We start from the raw sequence: 26249 nt of genomic DNA, 5'->3' as shown, positions 1-26249 counted from the left end.
GTACGAGGTGCCCCACCAATGGCATGAGAGGAAAGACAGAATAAAGGACCAAGAAGACTAACTAGGGTGAGGAGTATCATCTAAAAGAATACCCTGAGCCTCGGCAGCCTCACGAGCTAGACACTTCCTAAGCTCCTTCGCTCGCGTCTTCTCGGGAAGGAAATCCAAGTTTAGATCTTTGTTGGACTTCCAGATTAAGTAGAAGCAAAATAAGGCTGTCTCTGAATACTCCTCTCAAGCCTTGTCCCGAGAAACTTTGAACTCTTGCTCCTTCTCGACAAGAGCGTCCTTCCGCAATCGGTCCATGTCGACAATCAACTTCTCTTTCTTGGCTTCAGACTATTGGAGCTGATCAGCAAGTTTCCCCTCCATTTGGGTTATCTTGAGAGTCAACTCGATCACTTCCTTCTGTTTGAGCTCCACGGTACTATGGAAGTATGGATGAAGAGGAAGTAGGGCCCCAGACCTAATGGCAGAACGTATCTAAGCGCACCTACCCAAATGGGGGTCCTCAGCTCTATCATCTGGACCAGGGATAGTAATAGACACGCCAGAGAGGTCAAAGGTCTTCCTTAAGTTCTTTACCTTTTCTTCAGTCATGTCAGAGGCCGCCCCCTTGAACCAAACAACCTCATAATCAGCAGGGCGAGGCTTCTCAACTGGTTTCCATATGATTTCACTGGCGAAGGTGGCCCCAGAATCTGATGAATTGAATTCCTTTTGTCGTCTCTTCTTCTGCTGCGCAGCTGGCAAGACCGTCTTACTCTTGGAAGGAGGGTGAACCACCTTAGGCCAGAACCTGTGAATAGAATGCTCCTGAGAATGAGTAGCATAGCGATGAGAACCCTGGTATGTTCTTGCTGAGAAGAAGATTGATGGGGAACCCGACTAGTATCTTGGTGAGAAGGGCGTTGCAATGGTTTTCACTGATCTGACCTTTCCTGCTGAGAAGAATGACTCCACTGAGGTGTACCTTGGGTGCCTTGGGAATCACAAGGCATACTGTGCTAAGAAGTAATCTGAAGAGCACGGAAAGGAGCCCTGAGTGACATTGCTGGCAATCTGAAGATCATCTTCAGGGGTTGCCGAGTTGTCTGTTTCACTCTCGCCATTGGACAGTACCTCTTTAAGAAATATTCCTCACTGAATAAGTATAAAGCAAAACGAGGGAGAATCCTTTTCAACCTTTCCAAGAAATCCTGGGGAGTACGCTCACTTACTGACTTGTTTGATGAAAAGGAGCTGGGCATCTGCAACAGAAGAAAAATAAAGATTAAAGTTAGTAAATGAGCATAATGATGCCAATAGCTGGGGGCATGTTCATGAACTAAAGAGTAAAAATGAAGAAATCAGGAGCAAGATTCTATATAGGGGGTCGGCCCAGTGAGCCTAAGCATAGGCCAACCACCCCAAGGAAGTAAGCTTCAGAAAAATGCCAGAGGACCGTTCAAGTCTCCAGAATTTTTTTTACAGTACAAGGTAGACCCCCAAGGAAATCAGCTGAGTTGAAAAAATTATATTTTAGGATCCCAGGTGGTCGGCTTATGCTTGGGCCGGCCACCCTGAGTCCCTGAAAATCGCCTAAGGCAAGAGGTACTCGACCTATGAACCCCTAAGGTGGTCGGCCTAGCCCTAATTCTAGGCCTGTAAATCGCCTAAGTGAAGGAAAGGGAATACTCGGCCCATGAAGCTCTATGGGTGGTCGGCCTAGCCCTAATTCTAAGCTTGGGAATCGCCCAAGACAAGGATTAGGAGCCCTAGAGGTGCTCGGCCCAAACACTAATTCTAAGCTTGGGAATCTGTAATGCCCCACGTCACTATGGCTACTTCCTAGAATGATGACTGGCCCTACAAACCAACACGCGTCTTTCTGGCGTGCTTTGTCCTCACTCGCACACTTCCTGGGAAAACTTCCTAGGAGGTCACCCATCTTGAGATTGCTCCAGGTCAAGCACGCTTAAATTTGGAGTTCTCAAGTGATGGGCTACCAAAAAGAAGATGCATCTTATTGATATAGGTAGTACCCATCAATCCATTTAAGCCCTCTTCAACTGTGTAGTCCCATACCTACACAGTCTTAGAATCATCACACTTGACCTTCCCCAGGTGATGTGGGATTGCACAGCTTTACCCGGTCTTTCCCCATATGGATCACGGGATACTGACTGTCACAGAATCGCCCAAGACAAGGATTGGGAGCCCTGGGGGTGCTCGGCCCAAACACTAATTCTAAGCCTAGAAATTTCCCAAGGCAAGGATTGGGAGTCCTGGAGGTGCTCGGCCCAAACACTGTCCTGGAAATCGCCTAAGGCAAGGATTGGGAGCCCTGGAGGTGCTCGGCCCAAACTTGCTCCTAGGCCTGGAAATCGCACAAGGAGAAGCCAAGAGGTACTCGACCCATGATTGGGTGCCATGGAGGTGCTCAGTCCAAATCTGATCCTATCCTTGGAAATCGCAGGCACTAGGGTTTGGAGTCCCATAAATCGCCAGGACTAGTGAGTGGTCGGCCTAGGGTCCTACATCCCTGGAAATCGTCCAGTCTGGGGTTTATAACCCTGGAAATCTCCCAAGCTAAGGAATTTTACTGAGAAATCTTGATTCGAGTAAGTCAATTATTTTGGATCAAGATACAACAATACAATAAGATTCAGACAAAAAATCCTCAAAAATGCAAAGTGTTTCTTATGAATCTAAGCACATTTAAATTAAATGATGTGAAGATTAGAAGAGAGTACTTACCAAAGATCTGAGTTTGATGAGGAACTGGAAAAATCAGACTTAAATCCTGTTTGAAAGTGGAGCATGGAGCAGGAATGAGGAGAGAGGATCTACTTATAACCTCTTAGGTAGACAATTTTAGGAATTCAAATTTCCTTGAAAAATATCTATGTTTTTAGGAATTTAAAATTCCTTGAAAAATATTTATATTTTTGTTTTTTTTGCACTTTCTGAACATATGTTGAACAAATTTCCTAGAAAAACTTGAGCATGCTTAGTACTTAAGGTCACGCCCCCATTGCTCATGTATACCCCGATCGGTATGTACTATATGCCCCCAAGTGATCGTGGGTTTAAAAGCCTTGGTCACTTGCTACTTGACTATGCCTTGCTTCGAGCGTTAGACACATAGTACTATCCTTTTCACCCAATGATGCAAGCAGAAAATGCTTGTCCCTCATTGGTAGTCGGGTGATGGTTTCATACTCAGTAGTAATGATACCTATACACAAATGCAGATTGTGTAGCAAGTGTTGATCACGATCTACGTAATCTCTCGTGTACTCGTTATAATGATTGTAGACAGAAATGTCTAAGTTGGACCAACCGGGTCTAGATGGGCTAATCAAATCTGTAATGAGTCTTAGATCAAATTATCGATCGGTTCCTCAAGGACTAGATTCGATTATGATCTGATAATAGTGACTGGTCCTCGGACCAGTCTCTTGTTTTTTGATCGTATGGGCTGATAGGTTCCTAAAGAACGATATTCAGAGTGTCCGCATCTTTGGCACTGGCAAGCTTGGCTAAGGCATCAGTGTTGGAAATTTGCTCCTTCGAGACTTGTGTAATTAAGTATTTCTTGAACTGCACCAACAAGTCCTTCGCCTTGTTCAGGTACTGCACCATCCTAAGTCCCTTGGCTTGATACTCCCATTGTACCTAATACACCACTAGGTGGGAATCGCTGAATATCTCCAGGGACTACGCATGTATATCTCGAGACAAGCGTAATCCAGCTAATAATGCCTCGTACTCAGCCTCATTGTTTGAAGCGTTGAATCCAAATATGAAAGTGCAATGGATTCGATGATTCTCCAGAGTGATCAGTATGATTCCTGCGCCTGAGTTGCGTTCATTGGATGCTCCATCAACATATAGCTTCCATACATGAGTATCTCCTTCCTTCTTGGTATCTCCATTCTTCGATTGGTAGGGGGGTCTTCAAGGTTGGTGCCTTCAACTATGAAGTCTGCCAATGCTTGTCCTTTTATCGACATCCTTGAATGATAAGTGATATTAAACTATCCCAGTTCCACTGCCCACTTGAATAATTGTCCCGAGGCCTCTGGTTTCTGAAGAACCTGCCTTAGCGGTTGATCAGTCAGGACTCGGATCGAATGAGCTTGGAAATATGGACGCAGCTTTCGAGAGGCGATTACTAAACAGTAGGCTAGTTTTTCAAGAGGGGGATACCTAGACTCCGCACCAACTAGCCTTTTACTGATATGGTATACATGGTGTTGTACCCTATTCTCTTCCTTTATCAAAGTAGCACTGATTGAATGCTCGGTGATTGCCAAATAGATGAAAAGTACTTCTCCATATATTGTCTTTGCTAGGATGGGAAGTTGGGCGAGGTGCTCCTTCAAGGCTTGGAAAGCCTCCTCACACTCCTCAGTCCATTGGATCTTCTTGCCGCCCCTCAGTAAGTTAAAGAAAGGGACACAATTGTCTGTAGACTTTGATATGAACCTACTGAGGGCAGCTACTCTCCCGGTTAAGCTTTGCACTTCTTTGATTGTGGTAGGTGACTTCATGTCAATCAATGCTTTGATCTTCTCGGGGTTAGCCTCGATTCCACGTGAATTGACTATGTATCCGAGAAACTTACCAGAACCAACTCCAAACGAGCACTTTAGAGGGTTTAGCTTCATGCTATACTTTCTAAGTATTGCAAAGCATTCCTCCAAGTCTTGAACATGCCCTCTAGCTTCTTTGGAGTTGACCAACATGTCATCGATGTATACCTCCATATTTTTGTCGATCAAGTCTCGGAACATGCCATTCACTAAACGTGGTAGGTGGCTCCTGTGTTCTTTTAACCGAATGACATCACCTTATAACAGTACAATCTCTTGTCTGTCCGGAAGCTGGTATGTTCCTCACCGAGAGGGTGCATACTTATTTGATTATACCCATAATACGCATCCATGAATGAGAGTATTTCATGTCTTACCGTTGCATCGACCAGTTGGTCTATTCTGGGTAGTGGGAAGCAGTCTTTGGGACAGGCCTTGTTCAGATCTATGAAGTCCACGCATGTTCTCCACTTCTCTTTTGGTTTTGGGACCAACATGGGGTTTGATACCCAATCAGGGTAGTAGGCCTCCCTTATAAAACTGTTTTCCTTGAGCCGCTCGACCTCCTCCTTCAGGGCTTGAGATTGACCTTTGTCAAGCAGTCTCCTTTTTTGTTTCACTAGTGGGTAGTTCTTGTCTATATTGAGGACATGACTTATTACGGATGGAGAAATTCCAACCATGTCCTTATGTGACCAGGCAAAGACGTCTTGGTTTTTCTTAAAAAATTCCACCAATCGTGCTTTAATTTCCACCTTTAACTCCTTCCTGACTTTGATTATTGTAGTTGAGTCCTCCTCATCTAGTAGGACTTCGTCAAGATCTTTGACACCCTCATGACGTCATCCCCAAAGCGAGGATCGATGTCGTATCCCTCGCTTTGGGAAACTTGCTATAACAACAAATCTTCATTAAAAGCAGCTCCCAATCCAATAGAACATTTCTTTCAACGTCAATTTCCATGTTGACAATCTCATTGGTTCCTTCACTCTTTTTGTAGCAGGTTACTATCATGTTGTTTAAGCATGGTCCTTTCTTTTCCTTGACCACTGAAGCATTATAGCATTATCATGCTTCCCTTTGGTTACCCTGTATGCATCCTTGCCCTGCGCTGGTGGGGAACTTCAAAGATAGATGCCAAATAGATACAGCTGCGTGTAATTCCATTAGGAGGGGTCTCCTGAGTACTACATTGTAAGTCGATGAGCAATCTACTACCAAGAACTCTGTCATCACAGTCTCGTGCATGGGGGCATCCCCCACTGTGACCGGTAGTTTGATAGTTCCTACTGGTGCTAGGCATTCTCCCGTGAACCCATATATCACTTGGGAACATGGTGACATGTCCTTGACCGTGAGCTTCATCTTCTTGAGGGATGATTTGTAGATGATATCTACCGAGCTTCCCGTATCCACCAAGCACCTCTTCACTCAGGCATTGGCGATTTGAATGGTAAGGACTAGAGGGTCATTGTGGGGGTACCTCACGTGTCTGGCGTCATCCTCTGTAAAAGTGAGTGTTTCACTTTCACACTTTAGATTTTTTGGAGACTGCTTCTCGACCGCCATGCACTAGGAAGACTCCCCTACCTCACGCCTAAGGGTCCTTGCATATGGCTCGCGAGCATTGTTACTGTTGCCTGCTATGCGGGGTCTTCCATATATGGTAACCAGTGTGAAGTCTATAGCTGTCGGCTTCAGTGGTGGACTCTTCTGCCTTCGAAATTCTGGGTGCCTGCCTGGGGTCTCCGTCTTGCCTCGGTACCTCAAGAGTTTTTCTGATCGGAGAAGAAACTCTATCTTATCCTTCAATTGTTTGCACTCGTTTGTGTCGTGCCCATAATCATTATGGAAACGACAAAACTTATTCTTGTCCTTTTTTCCTTCTAAATGCAAGGGTGGTGGCTTTCGGTATGGTACTTCCTGGTATGTTGCCAAGTAAATCTCAGTCCTTGATGTGGTCAGGATGGTATAATTGGTGAACCTGGGCTGGTGGGTTGATGTTTAGCTTGTTTATCGGCGGGTGCTGACTTAGCTTTCTTTTCTCTCCCCTGCTCGGCCCCTGAGGTATTTATCTTCTTACTGTCACCCCCACTGCCACCCTGAGGGTTTGCACCGTTCTTATCTGCCTTGACAATGGTCGAATGGTTTATGTCTTTTCTTCCTTCATGATAGCATCACTAGCTTCATGTATTTTTCAGCTCGGCCCAGGAACTCCTGCAAGGTGTTGATAAGGTTCCTGTGTATACTATCCCACAAGGGACTTCGATAAGTTATTCAGGCCGAGATGGCAACGAAATTCCCTTCATCTCCTACCGTGGCCGCCCGATTTTCCTCTCTCATGAATCTCTGAATGTATTCTTTTAGGGACTCATCTTTCCCTTGCTTGATGTCAGCTAGCTGATTGACATAAACCGGTTGAATTCGCCCGGCACTAAAGACCTTGCATAATTCCTTCCTGAACTGCACCCAAGAAATGATGGATCCGGGTTTGAATTTCTAATACCATTCCTAAGCTGAGTCAGAGGAAGTGGTAGGGAATACCCTGCTCCTATAATCATGCTCCACACCGAGTAACTCCATCTGATCCTCGAACTTCCCAATGTGTCATACCGAGCCCTCCTTCCAAGTGTATGTAGGAAGTTTCGGGGTCTTGTATTTTGGTGGTGGTTAGGCAGCTTGGATCTTGGCACTGAAAGGACTCCCACTTCTATGAGCCAGCTTGATATCTGAAGGTTTCTTTGTTAGACCCTGAACAACCATAATAAGTGCATCTATTTGAGCCTGTACTGCTGGTGGGATCGTTGCTCTAGGTGGGGTAGAGGTCCCTGGTACCCCTTCCTGAGCGATGGTCCTTCTGTTGATGACCTCCCTCAAATCCTGAGGTTGCGCATCTTTCCCCAGCCTATCAAACACAGTACTTATGTTATTCATCGGTTCTTTTCCCTTGTGAGATTGAGGGTGTTAGGGTGGTAGGTCCGCCTTGCCCCTGTCGATGCGACCCTGCCCCCGAAGCCTCTCCTCCTACATGACTTCGAGACTTTGAGCGGCCATTTCCATACATGTCATGCCTTTCAGATGTTTGACCCTCATCTCCTGCGTTGTTTTGTCGGTCCCCCTGGGAGGGGGCCTTCGGGTTGGTAATACTCCTACTCCGAGATGGAGTGTTATTCTTCTTAGTCATGGAGGAGGTAGTCTTGGACTGTGCCTTTTCATCCTGTCTCTGGGAAAGTGGTTCTGAGAGTGTCCTTGGGGTCCTACTCCTCCCCTGGGACTCTCTGTTACTGTTGTCTCGCATTCCTGCTGCTTTGGCCTGAGCCTCCCTCACCGCTTGAGCAACAGCTTCAGAGTTAGCTCAGGCTAACTGAGTAGCCACCTCCAAGGCCACAACGGCGTCCTGGTGCTTCTGTTCAGCCTCCTGCTCCCTCTGGATCATCCTTTAGACTTGCTCATCGATCTCCCATCATTACTGTTCCATAGTCGCCCTCTGAAGGGAAATTTCTACAGCAAAGGCCTCCTGCCTCGCCAGAAATTGCGCCATCTCCTCCTGGTGAGCGTCCTGTGGATCTTCTACATCAGGTTGATCTCCTTCCTCCACTTGAGGTTCGATAACGGGATCTATGGGATCCTGAGTGGGGGGATCCATAGGAGCAGTCTTCTTTGTCTGACTGGGTTTTGGAGGCATCGTAAAAATGATGAAAACGTGTTTCTGGATTTCGTACTCTCAATGAAAGCACCGAAATGTTGACCTGTGAAATTGGCCAACGGTCGTATGTACAGTATACGAAACCTTTTGAATGAAATAAATGACAGAGTACGATTATCTTAAATAAACACACAGGAATTTTATAGTGGTTTAGCCCTGTTCAAATGAACAGTAATAACCTAATCCACTTAGCTTTTAGTATTGAGTCACTCGACAATTACAAGTACAAATTGGTGAGTTCACTCATCTGTAAGCTTTTTCTCCCAAAATTCCAAAGAAAGAGATCAGATCCAGAAAAGAGAGTAAAAAAAAAAAGTCCCTTTAAATGAAGCCCTAGGTCCTTTATTTATAGTAGCCAAGGATTGTTACATGACCAGTCATACTGGGATCGTGGTTTGGCACACGATTATCAGGTAGTGGAGATACATGTCCACCTTCTCATGATCATGAGATCATGGGTCTTCTCGTTGTTTCTTTAGATCGTGGTAGACAATGCACGATTGAAACTTCTGGGAAAATGTTAAGTCTCTGTTGGTATGTGAGACTTAGGTGCTAGGCCCGACGACCCGAGCTTGGGTGCTAGGCCTGTGACTTTCTGGGTGCTGGACCTGTTGATCCTCTGGGTGCTAGGTAGGTAGGTAGTAGTAGTAGTGGTGGTGGTAGTGGTGGTGGTAGTGGTAGTGGTAGTGGTAGTGGTAGTGGTAGTGGTACTGGTAGTGGTAGTGGTAGTGGTAGTAGTGGTAGTAGTGGTAGTAGTAGTGGTAGTATTAGTGGTAGTATTAGTGGTAGTAGTGGTAGTGGTAGTGGTAGTGGTAGTGGTAGTGGTAGTGGTAGTGGTAGTGGTAGTGGTAGTGGTAGTGGTAGTGGTAGTGGTAGTGGTAGTGGTAGTGGTAGTGGTAGTGGTAGTGGTAGTAGTGGTAGTGGTAGGTAGTGGTAGTAGTGGTAGTGGTAGTAGTGGTAGTGGTAGTGGTAGTAGTGGTAGTAGTGGTAGTGGTAGTAGTAGTGGTAGTAGTGGTAGTATTAGTGGTAGTAGTAGTGGTAGTAGTAGTGGTAGTAGTAGTGGTAGTAGTAGTAGTAGTAGTAGTAGTAGTAGTAGTAGTAGTGGTAGTGGTAGTGGTAGTGGTAGTGGTAGTGGTAGTGGTGGTAGTGGTAGTGGTAGTGGTAGTGGTAGTAGTGGTAGTGGTAGTGGTAGTGGTAGTGGTGGTGGTGGTGGTGGTGGTAGTGGTAGTGGTAGTGGTAGTGGTAGTGGTAGTGGTAGTGGTAGTAGTAGTAGTAGGTTAGTTATCGTGGATTTTGGTTTAAGTCGGGACTTAGTTGGAAACTCATAGCAACAGTTATGAATTTAATAAGGTTAACCTATAGTTTAAGAATATTAATTATAACATAAGGTTTGATTAATATTGCTAGTCATAGATATATTATTTATTATAACCTAAGGTTTGGATAGAACCATTAAGAGCATGACACTTGTCATAATCATGATTATTGAGGAATTAAGTATTTTTGATGAATAGTTTTAATAAAAAAAAGATCTAAAAGCTCTAGAACCTTCTAGAAACTGTTAGGATCGTAGTATGACTCAGTCAAAGCTGTTACTTAATTCAAATTATGCTAAAAAAGTGCAAATACGTGTTTAATATATTCACGTATGCTGATATATCGCAGCATAGGGGCCGATATATCGCCTACGGAAGATACAGAAAATACGTCAACTTTGCACGAATGACCGAACGAACCTCGGGAATACTGGGGGAGGCGATATATCGCCTAGGGTGGGCGATATATCAGCTAGATGAGGGTAGTTTTGAAAGTTTGACTTTTTGAATTTTAAAAATACCCTTAACCACTTAGACCTGCCTTTGAACGATTTTGACCGAGTTCTGGGCGTTAATCGAACGAAAATTCAAATCTTTTTCATTTTAAAATAATTTATTTATTCAAATTAAAAGGGGTTAGTTTCACTCCTTGAACTCTATAAATAGGACCTAGTGCTCAGCCATTCTCTTCATTCTTCAAGCATATGATCAGAGCCTCCAAGGTGCTAGTGTTACTATAGAGAGATACACTTGGGTTTTGGGTTAAAGCTTTATCATTCTAAGCTTTTATAAACACTTGGGAAGTGAGGTTTAGTTTGATTTCGGTATTAAGGTTTAGACCAATCCATAAGGTCAACCAAGGTATTCCTATTCCTTAAGTTCAGTTATATATAATTCTTTAGTTTTCTTTAGTTTCTTTTATTCAGATCCTAACTCTTGTTATTGATTATTGATTAGGTATTTAAGTTCTTGAAACTTAAGGTCTTTCTTGGTAAGTTTCTTCTTGATGGTTTAGTTCCCACATTCATCTTTATTCTTAAAGATTCTCACCCTTTTCTACTGTTGGTTTATAGGAGTTTCTAAATTTCGTTCTTGTTCCCAAATATCCCGGCTTTTGGTAAGGAAAATAGGATAGACTTTATGTGCTTATATGTTATGTTTATGTTATGTTAAGTTTATGTTATGATATGTATATGTATAGTATGTTTTATAGTCCTTGGGCATATGACTTGTATAGCTAGCGAGCCCCAATAATTTATGGGCATATGACTTGCTTAGATAGCAAGCCCCACAAAATTTATGGGCATATGACTTGCTTAGTTAACAAGCCCCAAGAAGTATGATGGCCATTGTAGTCTTATATGATATATGTTTTATTAGTCATATGTTTATAGCCTTATGTTACATGATTGTTAGTAGATTTTCCTTGCTGGGCATTAGGCTCACTCCTTTATTTTTAGTGTGATGCAGGAAAACAGATATGGAGGCGGAAGGATTCTTGGTAGCTTGGCTTGTGTGTTGAGGATGAATGGAATGAATGGATTACGTGTCGATCGAGGACGAAGTTATTTATTTTAGTCTTTTAATTTTTTTTCTTAATGTAATTCTGCAAATAGTACATAAAATTATGTTGTATGTTTTGTAAACAATGGGATCCCATACCCTATCACATTTTATTTTACACTTTTATGTTATTAATACAATATTTATTTTAGAGTTTTAATAAAGTTATGATTATTTCTTATGTACGTTTTCTCCAAAAGTAGTAGCTATGTCTAGTAGTTTTTAATGGTCCAAGGTCTTAGAAATAGTTGGGTCATTACAAGTGTACTTGGGGGTTTGAGCCGACCACCCTATGAAGAATAGGGTGGGCCGACCACCCAGGTGGTTCTTGAGCATGTCAGGGCGATCGCCTTAGGGGTTGGGGTCAGGCCGACCACCCCTAGGGATCCATGGGCATACTAGGGCCGACCACCCCTGGGGTAGGGGTCAGGCCGACCACTTTCTTGGACACATTGGGGCTGACTACCCCTGGGGTAGAGGTCAGGCTGACCACCCCTAAGGCTCTTGGGCCTACTTTGGTTGACCACCCCTAGTGGTAGGGGTCAGGCTGACCACCCCTTGGGGGTTTAGGCTTGGTTGGCTTTCCTAGGTTCTGGACCTATCTGTTTTGCCCGTCGGTCTTTTCTCAATACTTTTTTGTTTTCTCCTAATTGGTGATGTCACGTGTCTCATTCTCATTTGCCATGTCATCCTTGTATTTTTTAGGGATAACAAGGTACTCGAGTGGGTTGTTTAATGCCTCTGCACCATTTGTAAACGTTGGATGGGGATAGCCTTGAGATTTTCAACATGGATCGTTGGATGAGGTAGGTGCGAATCATAGATTGACGAATCCACGATTCAGTGTTTGACTAGGCCAATTAAAGCCTCTGTATCATCCGGGACCGTTAGATGGGAATAATCTCGGGATCCCCATTATGGACCGTTGGATCAACTAGTGAATTTCTTCCCTATAAATACCTCGACATGCTCATTTCAAACTTTACACATTCCATATATTCAGAGCAGAAAAGAGAGCTTTTTATGTCCCAATTTGCCGATGAGATTCTCCGACGATTAGTTCACCTCCGTGTCCATCTATTTCCGACTAGACCTCCTTCCGTTCAGCCATCAGACAACTTTGTCCCGGTTCAACAAGCAGACGAACTGCTGCATCATCTTCTCATATTTAAGGCTAAGATTCTGCCCCTTTGTCGCTTGAGACTTTTCGAATTTCAAATCCAGCACCTCTCAGTAAGTTTTCTGGTCGTTTTCTTCTCTGTTTATTCCCCTCCTTTTTTTTAGTCATTTTTACTGTAATGCAATTCCTACAACCATAAAACTATTAGGGTAGTGACCACCATGTAGGGTAGTTCTAGGTAGGAAATTGGTAGGCCTGAATTGTAGATTTTCTAGGTGATAACTCCTATTAGTCTGGTTGTCCCAGATCAATTTGGATGCCCCTAGATTGTTTTTGCGAGTTAGAAAAACGTTTGATTTTTAGTTCCCGACTAAAGATCTTGGGATCTTTATTGATCCTGGATTTGGGTCTGGAGGGAACTTCTCCAAGCAGTTTTAGGAGAACCCCCGTACCTTAGCCAATTTTCTTTGGTTTTGGTGCTATCTGCTTGGTTCTCATTTTCTTTGTCACTTCCAGGTCACTAATCCTGAGTCGAGACGTGACTTTTCATCCGGAAGACTTCGTTCAATCGGGCCCCATAGTCCTCGAAGGGCATAGACTTCCCATTGGCAATACATAAGAAATGGATGGGGAGAAGAACGAGTTCCAAAACTGCCGAATGTTGGATGCCTTGGAGAAACACCTGGGAGTGGAGTCGACTCTAGGGATTTTTTACAACCGATTGGCCCGGAAGGAGGAGAAGGCCCATACCGACGTGGGCGAGTTTGGGGCCTGGAGCATAGGACACATTAGTGTGGGGGCTACTCTCCTGCTCCATGATTACTTCGCGCGGTTACTTAAATTCATGGGGATCGCACCATTCCAGCTTCTACCCCAAGCGTATAAGTCGCTCGCGAGATGGCACATATTCTGCACATCGAAGGAGATCCTGGCGGCAACTCCCGCGGAGGTGTTGTGTAATGCCCCAAATTTCCTAATAAGGTTGAGGACCTTGATTATGAGGTCGGGATGGCCATAATTGATTTATTATGTTATTAAATGATTATATGCATGTTTATGTGAATTATATTATTATATGATGGTAAACGCATGCATATGGATGTATTTATAATTATAAGGGCATTTTGGTAATCTGGCCCATTGAGGGCGTGATTGTGTATTTTCGTGCATGTGGGTGAGTTATGAATGGTACCATATTATATGTGGATTTGTTCGAGCTTTTTGACATGAGACGATCATGAAATGCAAGTGTTCGGTCTGGTCATAACGGGTTTAAGTTCGGGGCTCGGGGTGAGTCTCGGTGTGATTTTAATGATTAGAGCATTACCAGGAATTAAAGGGGTAATGGGATAAGAATTATTGGTATTTGAGAATATTGAGAATAACGGGAATTGGGGGGTGTTAATTATGATTAACGAAATAGGTGTGAAAGGATGATTTTGCCCTTGGTGGCTGTTAAGGTTTATTTTAGACTTGAGGGCATTTAGGTCTTTTCACCCTTAGGGATTTATATCAGCCATTAAGGCTGTAGAACCTTGTCAAAAATAGAGTTTCCTTCCTCCTTCTCTCCCGATAGTTTTCTCCTCCATTTCTCCTTGAATTTTCAAGATCTTTTTGAGGAACCAAGCCAAGGAACCAAGCTGGGATAAGCTAGGGTTATGCTCCACCATTGAAGAGGGTGTGTTGCTGAGATTGAGGCGAGTTTTTAGCCATTAGAACTCTTGCTTTTTCTCTGTTTTCTTACTTAAGTTTCAGCTGGTTTTTGAGTTGGAAAGTTGGGAATTAATTGGAGTTTTGGCTAGGGTTCTTGGGGTTGTGGTGCCTAGGACATGTGGAGAAGGTATTTGGGTTCATTTGGGACTTAATTTGATGTTTGGAAGCTTTTGATTTGGGTTGGAAATGGTAGAATCGAAGGAAGAGATTTCAGGGGAGTGTCTGGTTGGGGGTAGCGCTATAGCGCCCATCAGAGAGCGCTATAGCACTACACAGGATTTGTTTGGGCGGTTTGGGGTTCTGAGTATAGCGCTGGGGCGCTATTGAGCAGCGCTGTAGCGCTACTCTATTTCTTCAGAACCCTGTGTTTTTAAGGGTTTTTGGCTCGGGGTTTCAATCCTTAAGGCCCGGGATTGAATCTACTCACCGTGTGGGTACATTTCGGGGTCCCGAGAGTGGGGTATAGATCAAGACCCTATTATTGTTGATTATCATTAATGGAGGTTATATTTGGTTATGACTAGGTGATTGTTAAAGGATTAAGAATCGATCGTTCTCAAGGGTCGTTCAATTATTGCTCTCGCTCGAACCAGAGGTAAGAAAACTGCACCCTGTGTATATGTGACATGCATGGTTATTCTTGATGCATGTTGGATGTTTAAGTGTAATGCATATAATGCACGAGAAACATGTGATTAGGGCATACCGTGAATATTGAATATGAGATTGTTTAGAGCTTGAGCCGCTGTGTTAATGCATGATCCTAGGTGTGCTAGTAATTATTGAGTAAGCATGATGAGTGCCCTGTATCTGGATATTTGACATATGATATATGTTTGGTAGCATTGCTTACTTGTGTATGGCACTGACTAGTCAGGGTCGGCATTGGTCGAGTGTCACAGACCTAAGAGCCGAGAATGGCATAGCGTCACGAACGCAGGGCCGATTAAAGATTAGATCTAATCGATATCAGCGTTGAATGACTCTAAGGCATTAACGCTGGACCGACCCTAAGGTCGATGAATCTTATAAGCGCTTGACTAGTCTAAGCTAGTTACTCAGAGCCAGGGCCAAAGGCCTAGGTTATAGTTTTTCACATGGTTGGGGAGCAGTACTCCATGGTTATGACTCTATGGTTATGAGGAAGGTTATGTTGGTGACTAGTCATCATGCACCTATCCTGTTTATGCTAGTGAAAGGTTCACTTATCTATAAAGCCCCGGTGACCCTATCGTCACATGGCTATTGGGAATAAATCCACCTAAGTGACTATTACAATTGTCACTCTTCTATTTGGGGCTAAAAGCCCTGTATGATTATTATGATCATTGGTTGATGTGTTATACTCAATGTTACGTGAACTCATTTGCCTGCTTGAATAGGGCTATCTCTGCTAGGCGTGCGCCTTATGTTTTGATGACATGTTATTACTGTTCATGAGCATATTAAGTTTTCTTGCTAGGCTTCGGCTCATGGGTGCTATGTGGTGCAGGTAAAGGCAAAAGAAAGTTGGACCATCCTTGAGCTGGAGAGCTTAGATGACGATGTGTACATATGCGGCTGCTCGACCACCACGGCCGAGGGTTGAAAGAGGAACTAGGGTTAAATCCTATTTTGCTGCCTAGATCGGCCTGTTGTAAATATTTTCTTGTAATAGACTTTTAAATTATATTTTTGGGATCCCAATGTATAAAGTAAACGTTCTAATGAAACGTTACAGCTTAACCAAATTTTTAATCCCTAAACCGCTAATCATACTTAGATACACGATTTTGGCCAAATGACTCGATTAGCGAGTTTAGCATTGTTTATAAGGCACACCGTAACGGTCCCTGAAATTTGGGGCGTTACAACTTTGGTATCAGAGCGAGCCAAGGTTTATGGTTCCTGAAGACAAGCCGGGCATGTACACTCGTCACTGAATATAACTTCACTCAGGGAATGGTAACTATTTCTGTAGTTATGTGCTTAACTGCTTAAATAGAATGTAAATGCTTTTATTACAAATTGTATTAGGGAGCATGAGATTCTGATAGAGCCTGGCTCTTGATTATATGATTATATGCTCCGTGAATATATATATATATATATATATGAATGCGATCATATGATTACCTGCTCCATGAATATATAACTGTAATATTTGCATGCTGGAGTTGGAGGCATGGTGTGAATGTTGGAAGAGCAGGGATCATGATTGATGTATGAATGCCATGGGCATGTTTTTAGCACTGCAAGTGGTTAATGAATGTGGTGTGGTAAGATTTATCCCATGGGGGAAAGCTCTAGATATGCTCATCATGATTAATGGGTCAAGTTATTGGTTGCAGATTCAATCAACAGGCTTATATTCAAGGCAGATAATGAGGCCTGGTGGTGGTTATACAGAGGCTGGGAGTTACAGCCAGTGTGTTAGTTCTTCATCTGCTCCTATGAATTTTCAGCAGATAATCACAGATTTGCAATTAAGATTGCAGAGGCATGAGGAAGAGATTAGGTGTTTGAAGCAACAGCAGAATCTGTTGGGGAGCACTTCTTCCTTGATTAAGCCAGGAGTGGCATCAGCCTTGGCTCAGCCTAGGGTTGAGACCAGATGGGAATTTCTTTGTGGAAGATTCCAGGAGTATTACCCTTCAGTCTTCGAGGGAGGCGTAGATCCATTTAGAGCTGAGCAATGGATGGGCATGATCAGTTCTATTCTTGACAGTAAGGGGCTGATAGGTCACGATAGGGTGGCTTGTGCGACATATGTATTGCGGGATGATGCCCAGACGTGGTGGGAAGTAGTATCCCAGACACGACACACAGCTGTGATGGATTGGAAAGAGTTTAGGCAGCTGTTTAATGAGAAGTATTATTGTGATATAGCTAAGATCGCTAAGATGAATGAGTTTCTGAATCTCGTTCAGGGTAAAGCAACAGTAGCCAAGTATGTTAACAGGTTTGATGGGTTGGCCAAGTTTGCTTTAGATATGGTACCCACAGATGTAGCTCGGAAGGAAAGGTTTGTTCAGGGATTGAATCCTGGAATAGCTCGGAGCATTAGAGTTGCCCCAGTGTATGAAATCTCTACCTATGCTCAGATGGTAGAGAAGGCTCTTGCTGTTGAGAGCATAAGAAATGAGAAGAAGAGTGCTAGGGAGCATGGAGCTCAGATAACAATATCTCCACTTATTGGAGTAAGTAAGAATGAAAGCTGGAAGAAAATTTATCCAATCTGCACTCTGTGCAAGAAGCGTCATCTGGGAGAATGCCGAGCAAGGGCATGTTTTGCATGTGATATGGTTGGGCATATCATGAAGAATTACCCAAGGCTAAGAGAGCATGAACAAAAGGGGATAGACAGCTCGATTCCAACTCGAGTGTTTATTTCGAGGCAATCAGAGTTTGAGACCGAGACTAATTCCTTGGGGGTGGCAGGTTAGTTTTTGGTCCTGATTTTTATTTTTGTGCTGACTGACTTGGTGCCATACTATTCTTTATTTGTTGCATATAGAGAAGCATAAAGTTGATACACAGATCTCATAGTTATGTTGTGATGGGAGTGTGATACTTTACTCGTAACCTAAGAGATGGGCTGGAGATCAGGTGAATTATTGTGGAAAGGACTCATTAATGGTTTTCATGAGTTGGTTATGACTGACTGGTTTTAGTATGATCCAGGGTATGGATTGGTTATCCAAGTGTGGGGAAATGCTAAATGGTAAGGAAAGAATAGTAATTCTTGGGCTTGAGAGCTAGAGTTTTATGGTAGGGAGATGCATGAAACTCTTAGCTAGTGTGGTGGATACCACTTAGATTGTGCCAGTGGGGTCAAGGCAGGCTAGATTAGTCTGTGAGTTCTGGATGTGTTCCCAGGGGATTTGCCAGGGTTCCTTTATGTGAAGAGATAAAATGGTAATTGGATTGGTGTCAGGGATGGATTCAAGTTTTAGGGCATTGTTTTGAATGGCTCAGCAGCATTGTAAGAATTAAAGGCTCAGTTAGTGAGTAAGATGGTATTCTCTAAGGTGAATCTTGGATCTGGTTAGTACCAATTAGAGATCAGGGAAAAGAATATGCAGAAGTCTGCCGTTATAACAGATAAGGGCACTTGGAGTGCTGAGTTATGATTTGAGAAATTGTTTAATGCCAAGTGTTTGTGAATCAGATGTACAAAGCATTTAAAGGTTTATTTGAATGGGGTTTGTGATCATCTTGGACGATGGTATTGTGGTGTTTTCTTTGCGGAGATTTGCCAAGGTCAAAGAATGCCTTAGGGGCTGAAGTGTCCTTGGGTGGTAAGGATATTACAGGTGCCTTGGAAATTAATTCTGAGTCTTCTTGCAGATCAGACTCAATTTGGTGGTTGTTATAACACCTCAGTAGCAGGGAAAAGTGATTGCCTATGCAACATGTTGGTTAAAGATCTGACCAGAACTAGAGTAAATTTCTGGTGGGCCAGGTGGCCAGTTTTATGTTTAAGATTATTATCTTAAAGAAGATCAAAAGGAAAGATGATTAAGTGAACCACAGATAGGAAGATTAAGGAGAAAGTCTTAGCTGGGTTAACTAAGGATTATACAGTGTCAGATATGGGTTTATTGTGGTATAGAGATCGGAGTTGGAATCCGATGGACACTGGGATTAATTGGGAGATTCTGGATGAATCTCAGGTTATTCTCCTATTCTCTTCATTCAGGCATTCTGCAGTGTATCAGAGTTTGAAAGCTTTATAGTGGTGGCCTGTGATGGAGAGGGGCATAATGGAATATATGATAAAGTTCTTAACCTGTTAATAGGTCAAGACAGAGTATCGGGAATTAGCAAAGCCATAGCAGGCTTTGAGTATTTGCAATGGAAACAAGGAAACATCGCGATGGGTTTCGCGGCGGGGTTGCCCAGGTTAATGGGTCAGCGTGATTTGGGTTGGGTCATTATGGACCAGTTTTCCAAATGAGTTAACTTCCATTAGTAAGGATAAGAGATACAGTTGATTAGTATTCAGATTTCCCTATGTGAGAGGGATAATATGCCTTCTTGAGAATTCAAGGTCTATTTTATCAGATAAAGACTCTATTGTTCTTCCAGGTCTTGGAAGAGTTAAAGAAGGCGATGATTATATAGGTGGAATTCAATACAGCTTATTCTTCTCAGACTGATGGTAAATCAGAGAGAGAGAAAGAGAGTTAGCCAGTATTGGAAGGTACCCTATGAGATGAGGTATGTTAAGAATGCTTAGCACCAGTTCATTGGAATGAGATGAATGTGGGGTGGATTCTGGATAATGAGATGGTTTAGGGGACCATTGCGATTGTTAGAGGTTAGAGCTTGGATGCCCACTTCTCAGAGTAAATGGAGAAGTTTTACCATATTGAAAAGTAGGAGCGTGGAATTCCAAGTAGAAGAATGTATCTTCCTTAAAGTATCACCATGAAAGGGGTGAGGAGTTAAGGGCAAGTTAAGCCCTAGATTATCTTGGCAGTTGAGTCCTGGATAGGAATGGTTAGGTTGATTTTGGATCAGCCTTATCCTTGGCACTGTCAGTTGTATACAGTGTGTTATGTACTTCTATGCAGTGGACATGGGTTGAAAGGAGTTTATGAGTTGAGTTATAAGGATCTGAAGGTTAAGTATTCCGGTAAGGAATAGCCAGTTCAGATTGTAACAGAAGTAATAAGGCTATGAGGAACATAGGGTACCTTGAGTTAAGCTATGTAGCAGAAACAACGAGGTCAAGAGAATGACCTGGGAAACTAGAATCGGTTGTGCGGAATTTTTATTCCGGGTTGTATAGATAAATTTCGAGGACAAAATTTCCGTAAGGAGGGGATAGTTGTAATGCCCCAAATTTCCTAATAAGGTTGAGGACCTTGATTAGGAGGCCGGGAGGGCCATAATTGATTTATTATGTTATTAAATGATTATATGCATGTTTATGTGAATTATATTATTATATGATGGTAAACGAATGCATATGGATGTATTTATAATTATAAGGGCATTTTGGTAATTTGGCCCGTTGAGGGCGTGATTGTGTATTTTCGTGCATGTGGGTGAGTTATGAATGGTACCACATTATATGTGGATTTGTTCGAGCTTTTCAGCATGAGACGATCATGAAATGCAAGTGTTCGATCTGGTCATAACGGGTTTAAGTTCGGGGCTCGGGGTGAGTCTCTAGGTGATTTTAATTATTAGAGCATTACCAGGAATTAAAGAGGTAATGGGATATGAATTATTGGTATTTAAGAATATTGAGAATAACGGGAATTGGGGGGTGTTAACGAGAATAACGGGAATTATGATTAACGAAATAGGTGTGAAAGGATGATTTTGCCCTTGGTGGCAGTTAAGGTTTATTTTAGACTTGAGGGCATTTAGGTCTTCTCACCCTTAGAGATTTATATAAGCCATTAAGGCTGTAGAACCTTGTCAAAAACAGAGTCTCCTTCCTCCTTCTCTCCCGATAGTTTTCTCCTCCATTTCTCCTTGAATTTTCAAGCTCTTTTTGAGGAACCAAGCCAAGGAACCAAGCTGGGATAAGCTAGGGTTATGCTCCACCATTGAAGAGGGTGTGTTGCTGAGATTGAGGTGAGTTTTTAGCCATTAGAACTCTTGCTTTTGCTCTGTTTTCTTAAGTTTCAGCTGGTTTTTGAGTTGGAAAGTTGGGAATTGATTGGAGTTTTGGCTAGGGTTCTTGGGGTTGTGGTGCCTAGGACATGTGGAGAAGGTATTTGGGTTCATTTTGGGACTTAATTTGATGATTGGAGGCTTTAGATTTGGGTTGGAAATGGTAGAATCGAAGGAAGAGATTTTAGGGGAGTGTCTGGCTGGGGGTAGCGCTACAGTGCCCATCAGAGGGCACTATAGCGCTACACAGGATTTGTTTGGGCGGTTTGGGGTTCTGAGTATAGCGCTGGGGCGCTATTGAGCAGCGCTGTAGCGCTACTCTGTTTCTTCAGAACCCTGTTTTGAGTGTTTTTAAGGGTTTTTGGCTCGGGGTTTCAGTCCTTAAGACCCGGGATCGAATCTACTCATCGTGTGGGTACATTTCGGGGTCTCGAGAGTGGGGTTTAGATCAAGACCCTATTATTGTTGATTCTCATTAATGGAGGTTATATTTGGTTATGACTAGGTGACTGTTAAAGGATTAAGGATCGATCGTTCTCAAGGGTCGTTCAATTATTGCTCTCGCTCGAACCAGAGGTAAGAAAACTGCACCCTGTGTATATGTGACATGCATGGTTATTCTTGATGCATGTTGGATGTTTAAGTGTAATGCATATGATGCACGAGAAACATGTGATTAGGGCATGCCGTGAATATTGAATATGAGATTGTTCAGAGCTTGAGCCTCTGTGTTAATGCATGATCCTAGGTGTGCTAGTAATTATTGAGTAAGTATGCTGAGTGCCCTGTATCTGGATATTTGACATATGATATATGTTTGGTAGCATTGCTTACTTGTGTATGGCACTAACTAGTCAGGGTCGGCATTGGTCGAGTATCACAGACCTAAGAGCCGAGAACGGCATAGCGTCATGAACGCAGGGCCGATTAAAGATTAGATCTAATCGATATCAATGTTGAATGACTCTAAGGCATTAACGCTGGACCGACCCTAAGGTCGATGAATCTTATAAGCACTTGACTAGTCTAAGCTAGTTACTCAGAGCCAGGGCCAAAGGCCTAGGTGATAGTTTGTCACATGGCTGGGGAGCAGTACTCCATGGTTATGACTCTATGGTTATGAGGAAGGTTATGTTGGTGACTAGTCATCATGCACCTATCCTGTTTATGCTAGTGAAAGGTTCACTTATCTATAAAGCCCCAGTGACCCTATCGTCACATGGCTATTGGGAATAAATCCACCTAAGTGACTATTACAATTGTCACTCTTCTATTTGGGGCTAAAAGCCTTGTATGATTATTATGATCATTGGTTGATGTGTTATACTCAACGTTACGTGAACTCATTTGCCTGCTTGAATAGGGCTATCTCTGCTAGGCGTGCGCCTTATGTTTTGATGACATGTTATTACTGTTCATGAGCATATTAAGTTTTCTTGCTGGGCTTCGGCTCACGGGTGCTATGTGGTGCAGGTAAAGGCAAATGAAAGCTGGACCATCCTTGAGCTGGAGAGCTTAGGTGACGATGTGTACATATGCAGCTGCTCGACCGCCACGGCCGAGGGTTGAAAGAGGAACTAGGGTTAAACCCTGTTTTGTCGCCTAGATCGGCCTGTTGTAAATATTTTCTTGTAATAGACTTTTAAATTATATTTTTGGGATCCCAATGTATATTGTAAACGTTCTAATGAAACGTTACAACTTAACCAAAAAAATTAATTCCTAAATCGCTAATCATACTTAGATACACGATTTTGGCCAAATGACTCGATTAGAGAGTTTAGCACTATTTATAAGGCACACCGTAACAGTCCCTGGAGTTTGGGGCGTTACATGTTCTACTTGTACAAGCTGGAGCCGCAGCTTAATTCTGTGGACAAAACGCGGGACAGGTTTTATAGACTGAAATCCCGTGGTATCCATCCGGCTCCATTCAACACTTGGAAGCATCCCCCGGATGTCAAACATTATTGGTTTATGACATCCGGGTTCCTCCTGGAGAAGAACCCCACATTGGTGCTGGACTTCCAACGCGTGGGTAAGTCACTTTTCTTCCTTGTTCACTTAGCTTCTTAGTTTTGTTTGCTGCACACTCACGTTCCTGGAAAATAGGTCCGTAAGCCCAGACTCAGCTCACCAAATCCATTCTGGGCCGCAAGAAATACTATGCTACCATTAGTGTCGAGGAAATGGACGTGGGGACTTTGTGACCACGGACAACCTTCGTTTGGTCAAGTTGCTTGCCGCCCACCAATCGATAGATGCCCCCAGCTTTCGAGGGCTACAATGCGAAAGGGATCCGACCCTGAGGGAGGAGCTTGCCCTCATTCACATTGAGGTAGTGGAGGTCGCGGCTCGGGCAGACACAGATAAGAAGAAGAAAGAGCGGGCCCATCAAGCGAAGAGGGTCGCGTCTGAAGAGCTGGATGCCCTTCTCGAGGGGAGGCAGCCAAACATTGGAACTCCCGGGGCTAGTATTTTGGGGCAAGGTAAAACGCCTTTGATTTTTACTTATGCCCCTCGCCTTGAGGGCTTAGTTAGGAATATGCAACAGTATCACCGTTATCCGTCTGGAACTATTAGCGACGTGGGGCTTCCTTGCCCCATTGTTGTGGATCTTTTGTCCCTCATGGTTCCTTCAGTTTGGTAGGTTTTTAGACCTGAATGACATAGGGGATCGAATTCATGCTTTCGCACTAGGGGAGTTAAGTCATGCCTGTTCTTTAGATCAGGGTTCGTCCCGGAGGACTTTAGACTTTAGTATTTCCCTTATTTTTTGACTTCTATCCCCATTCATGTATTTTACTAATTAGTTTCATATTTCTATCTCTCTCAGGTGATCCTGAGATGTCTAACCCTGTGGAAAAAATGAAGGAAATGATCGAGGTCAGGGCAGCCGCAGCCAAGGCTTCGGCGAAGAGGGTCGTCAAAGGCTCAGCCAAGAAGAAAGTCATAGAGTTGATCCTTGGGGACTCAAAGCCAGTCTAGAAAGCTTCTGAGAGGGCTCTGGCTGCAATTTACCTTCCGGTGGCGCACGCTAAAATGATCTCGCCCCAACCTGCTCCTCTCCAGGTCATCAACTTGGAGCAGGAGCCTTCTAAAGGAGGAGGGATTGACAAGAGGAAGGAAAAATCGGTTGTCATGGAGTCCGCAAAGCGAGCCAAGAGGGCTAGGACCAAGGATCCAGCCATAGCTGAGGATCACTCCTCTAGGGAAAGCCTCATCGTTACGCAGGAGGTCTTGGAGGCTCCAGGGCTTCCCGTCAACCCAGCCCTTCCTGAGGAAAGGGACCTGGTCCTCCAGGAGGAGAGGAAGAAAATGGTGTCCCGGGCTTGGGACGATGGACGAGACAAACAGGACGAGGTGTACCGGGCCCTGACCATCTGACGGAAGGTGGAGTTGGCCAAATGTCCGGAGGCCTTCAATGCTCCCCAACAAATCGTGGACTGACTTGTAGCCGAGATTGTGTCCAGCCTAAGTTGGGGCAGGATATGGCTCCGCTTGATGTGGATTTGTTGGCCCAGGTAGGGGCTACCATGTCCACCCTTCAGCTCCAACGATATGCCACCTTGGCCAGCCATGGTGCCCTTTTCATCTCCCAGGCCATTCTTCATCAGGCCACCGCGGTAAGCCATATTCCTGTTTAATTTTTTTATTTTACCATCACTGTTGATTGTACATTTTCTAACTTTGGTTTGTTCCAGGATGCCCTGTTGGCCCATAGGAACGCAGATTTGGTGGTAGAGATGGCTTAGATGGAGCTAGAGGGGGCCATTAATACGTCGACATTCTTTCTGTGGTCCGGTAGGCCCCTAGGACGTGGGGTAACTCTTCTGGCCACTTGCTCTTACAGGCTTGTAGCTTTTTCTTTAATGTCCCCTTCAAAATCTTGTTCACAACCTCTATTTGCCCATTTGCTTGAGGCCTTGCAACTGTAGAGAAGCTTTTGATGATGCCATGTCTTTCACAGAAGTTAGTGAAATGGACGCTATCAAATTGCTTCTCGTTGTCGGACACGATTTTGTGAGGGAGGTCGTATCGACACACAATGTTGTTGATTACAAAGTACATGGCCTTTTTGGAGGTGATGGTGCTACAATGACATATTTTACCCCACCCGGCAGCTACAATGGCATATTTTACCCCACCCTTCCTGGTCGGGAGCGATCCTACTAAATCGATTCCCCATACTGCAAAAGGCCAGGGACTAGTCATCAGAGTTATTTCCACCAAAGGGGTTCGCAGGATCTTCGCGTACCTTTGGCACTGTTCACATTTGCGGACGTAATCAACACAATCCTTCTTCATCGTTGGCCAAAAATATCCTTGCCTTAGGATTTTCTTGGACAAGCTAAGTCTGGCTATGTGATCTCTGCAAAAACCTTCGTGCATGATTGCACTCATTTCTGTCCCGGATACGCATTAAAGATATGGCATGGACAACCCCCTGCGATAGAGTTTGCCATCCATCATGACGTATCTGAGGGCCTGGTACTGAAGTTTCCTGGCGGTAGCTCTATCCGCGAGCAATCCCCCAATGGTTAAAGACTGGATGAGAGAGCCCATCCAGGAAGTGGAGTAATCTATGGCATATATGATTGAGGGGGCTTGAATACTAGGCGCGGGAAGATGGCCGATCGGGACAACCCCAGAGAGTTTTTCTTTAACATCCGTGGCCAATTTTGACAATGTGTCTGCAAACACATTTTGTTCCCTGAGGATCTGGCAGATGAAGTATTTCTTGAAAGATTGGAGTAACTCCCGGGTTCATGTCACGTAGGCGACCATCTTTTCCCCCTTTGTTTGGTATTCCCCTGAAATCCACCTAACCACTAGTTGGGAGTTGCTGTGGACTTATATATTTGCTGCTCCTACCTCCCGGGCCAGGTGTAGTCCGGCTAGCATGGCCTTGTGTTCAGCTTCATTGTTTGATGCTTCGAACTAGAAGCGTAGGGCACTTTGCAACTGATGACCTTGAGGGGATATTAAGATGATCCCAACCCCGCCCCCATTTTCATTTGAGGCTACATCTACGAAGATTTTCCATAGAGGCATTATGGGGTCGATTGGTTCTTCATCTTTGGTTAACCCAGTGCATTCTAAGATGAAGTCGGCCATGGCCTGTCCTTTGATAGAAATCCTGGGGACATATTGTAATGCCCTGGTTACCCCATAACAGTTACAGTGAACGGTGAACCAGAAATTTAACTCGCTACCCGAGTTCTTTGGTTAAAAACATGCCTCTAGGTGTTATTGACAGGCTAAGGTGGAAAACCAATCAAAATGAAAGGGTATATTTTATTTAATACATAAAACTGTTCATGGGCCCATAAAAAATATTTACAAGTTATTTACAACTCAAAATGGTCATTACTGTTTCAAATTTACAACCCGCCGACCTAAGCGACAAAAATAGAGTAAACCCCCTAGTTCCTCTGAGAACTCCTTGGCCGTGGTGGTCAAGCGTCCGCATATGTACACAGCACCACCTAAGCTCTCCACTCAAGGCTGGGTGAGCTTTTCTTTCCCTTTAACTGCACTACATAGCACCCATGAGCCAAAGCCCAACAAGAAAACACAATATAGCATGAATATAATATCAACAATGATCATAATAATCATTCAGGACTTTCAGTCCA

General features: G+C 43.7%; 1 protein-coding gene across 1 annotated transcript in view; it reads left to right on the top strand.

Annotated features, from left to right (window-relative positions):
- The window catches only part of LOC133825556 (uncharacterized), a 31978-nt gene extending 8380 nt beyond the window's left edge, over positions 1–23598 (top strand). The window contains exons 5-6 of the mRNA XM_062258483.1: positions 23253–23343; positions 23447–23598. Of these exons, the coding sequence (XP_062114467.1) occupies positions 23253–23343; positions 23447–23598 (243 nt within the window). The remainder of the gene's footprint in view (positions 1–23252; positions 23344–23446) is intronic.
- The last annotated feature ends 2651 nt before the right edge of the window (positions 23599–26249 follow it).

Source organism: Humulus lupulus, chromosome 3 (assembly GCF_963169125.1).
Source record: "Humulus lupulus chromosome 3, drHumLupu1.1, whole genome shotgun sequence".
Classification (NCBI taxonomy): domain Eukaryota; kingdom Viridiplantae; phylum Streptophyta; class Magnoliopsida; order Rosales; family Cannabaceae; genus Humulus; species Humulus lupulus.
This window is presented reverse-complemented; position numbering and strand designations above follow the sequence as displayed.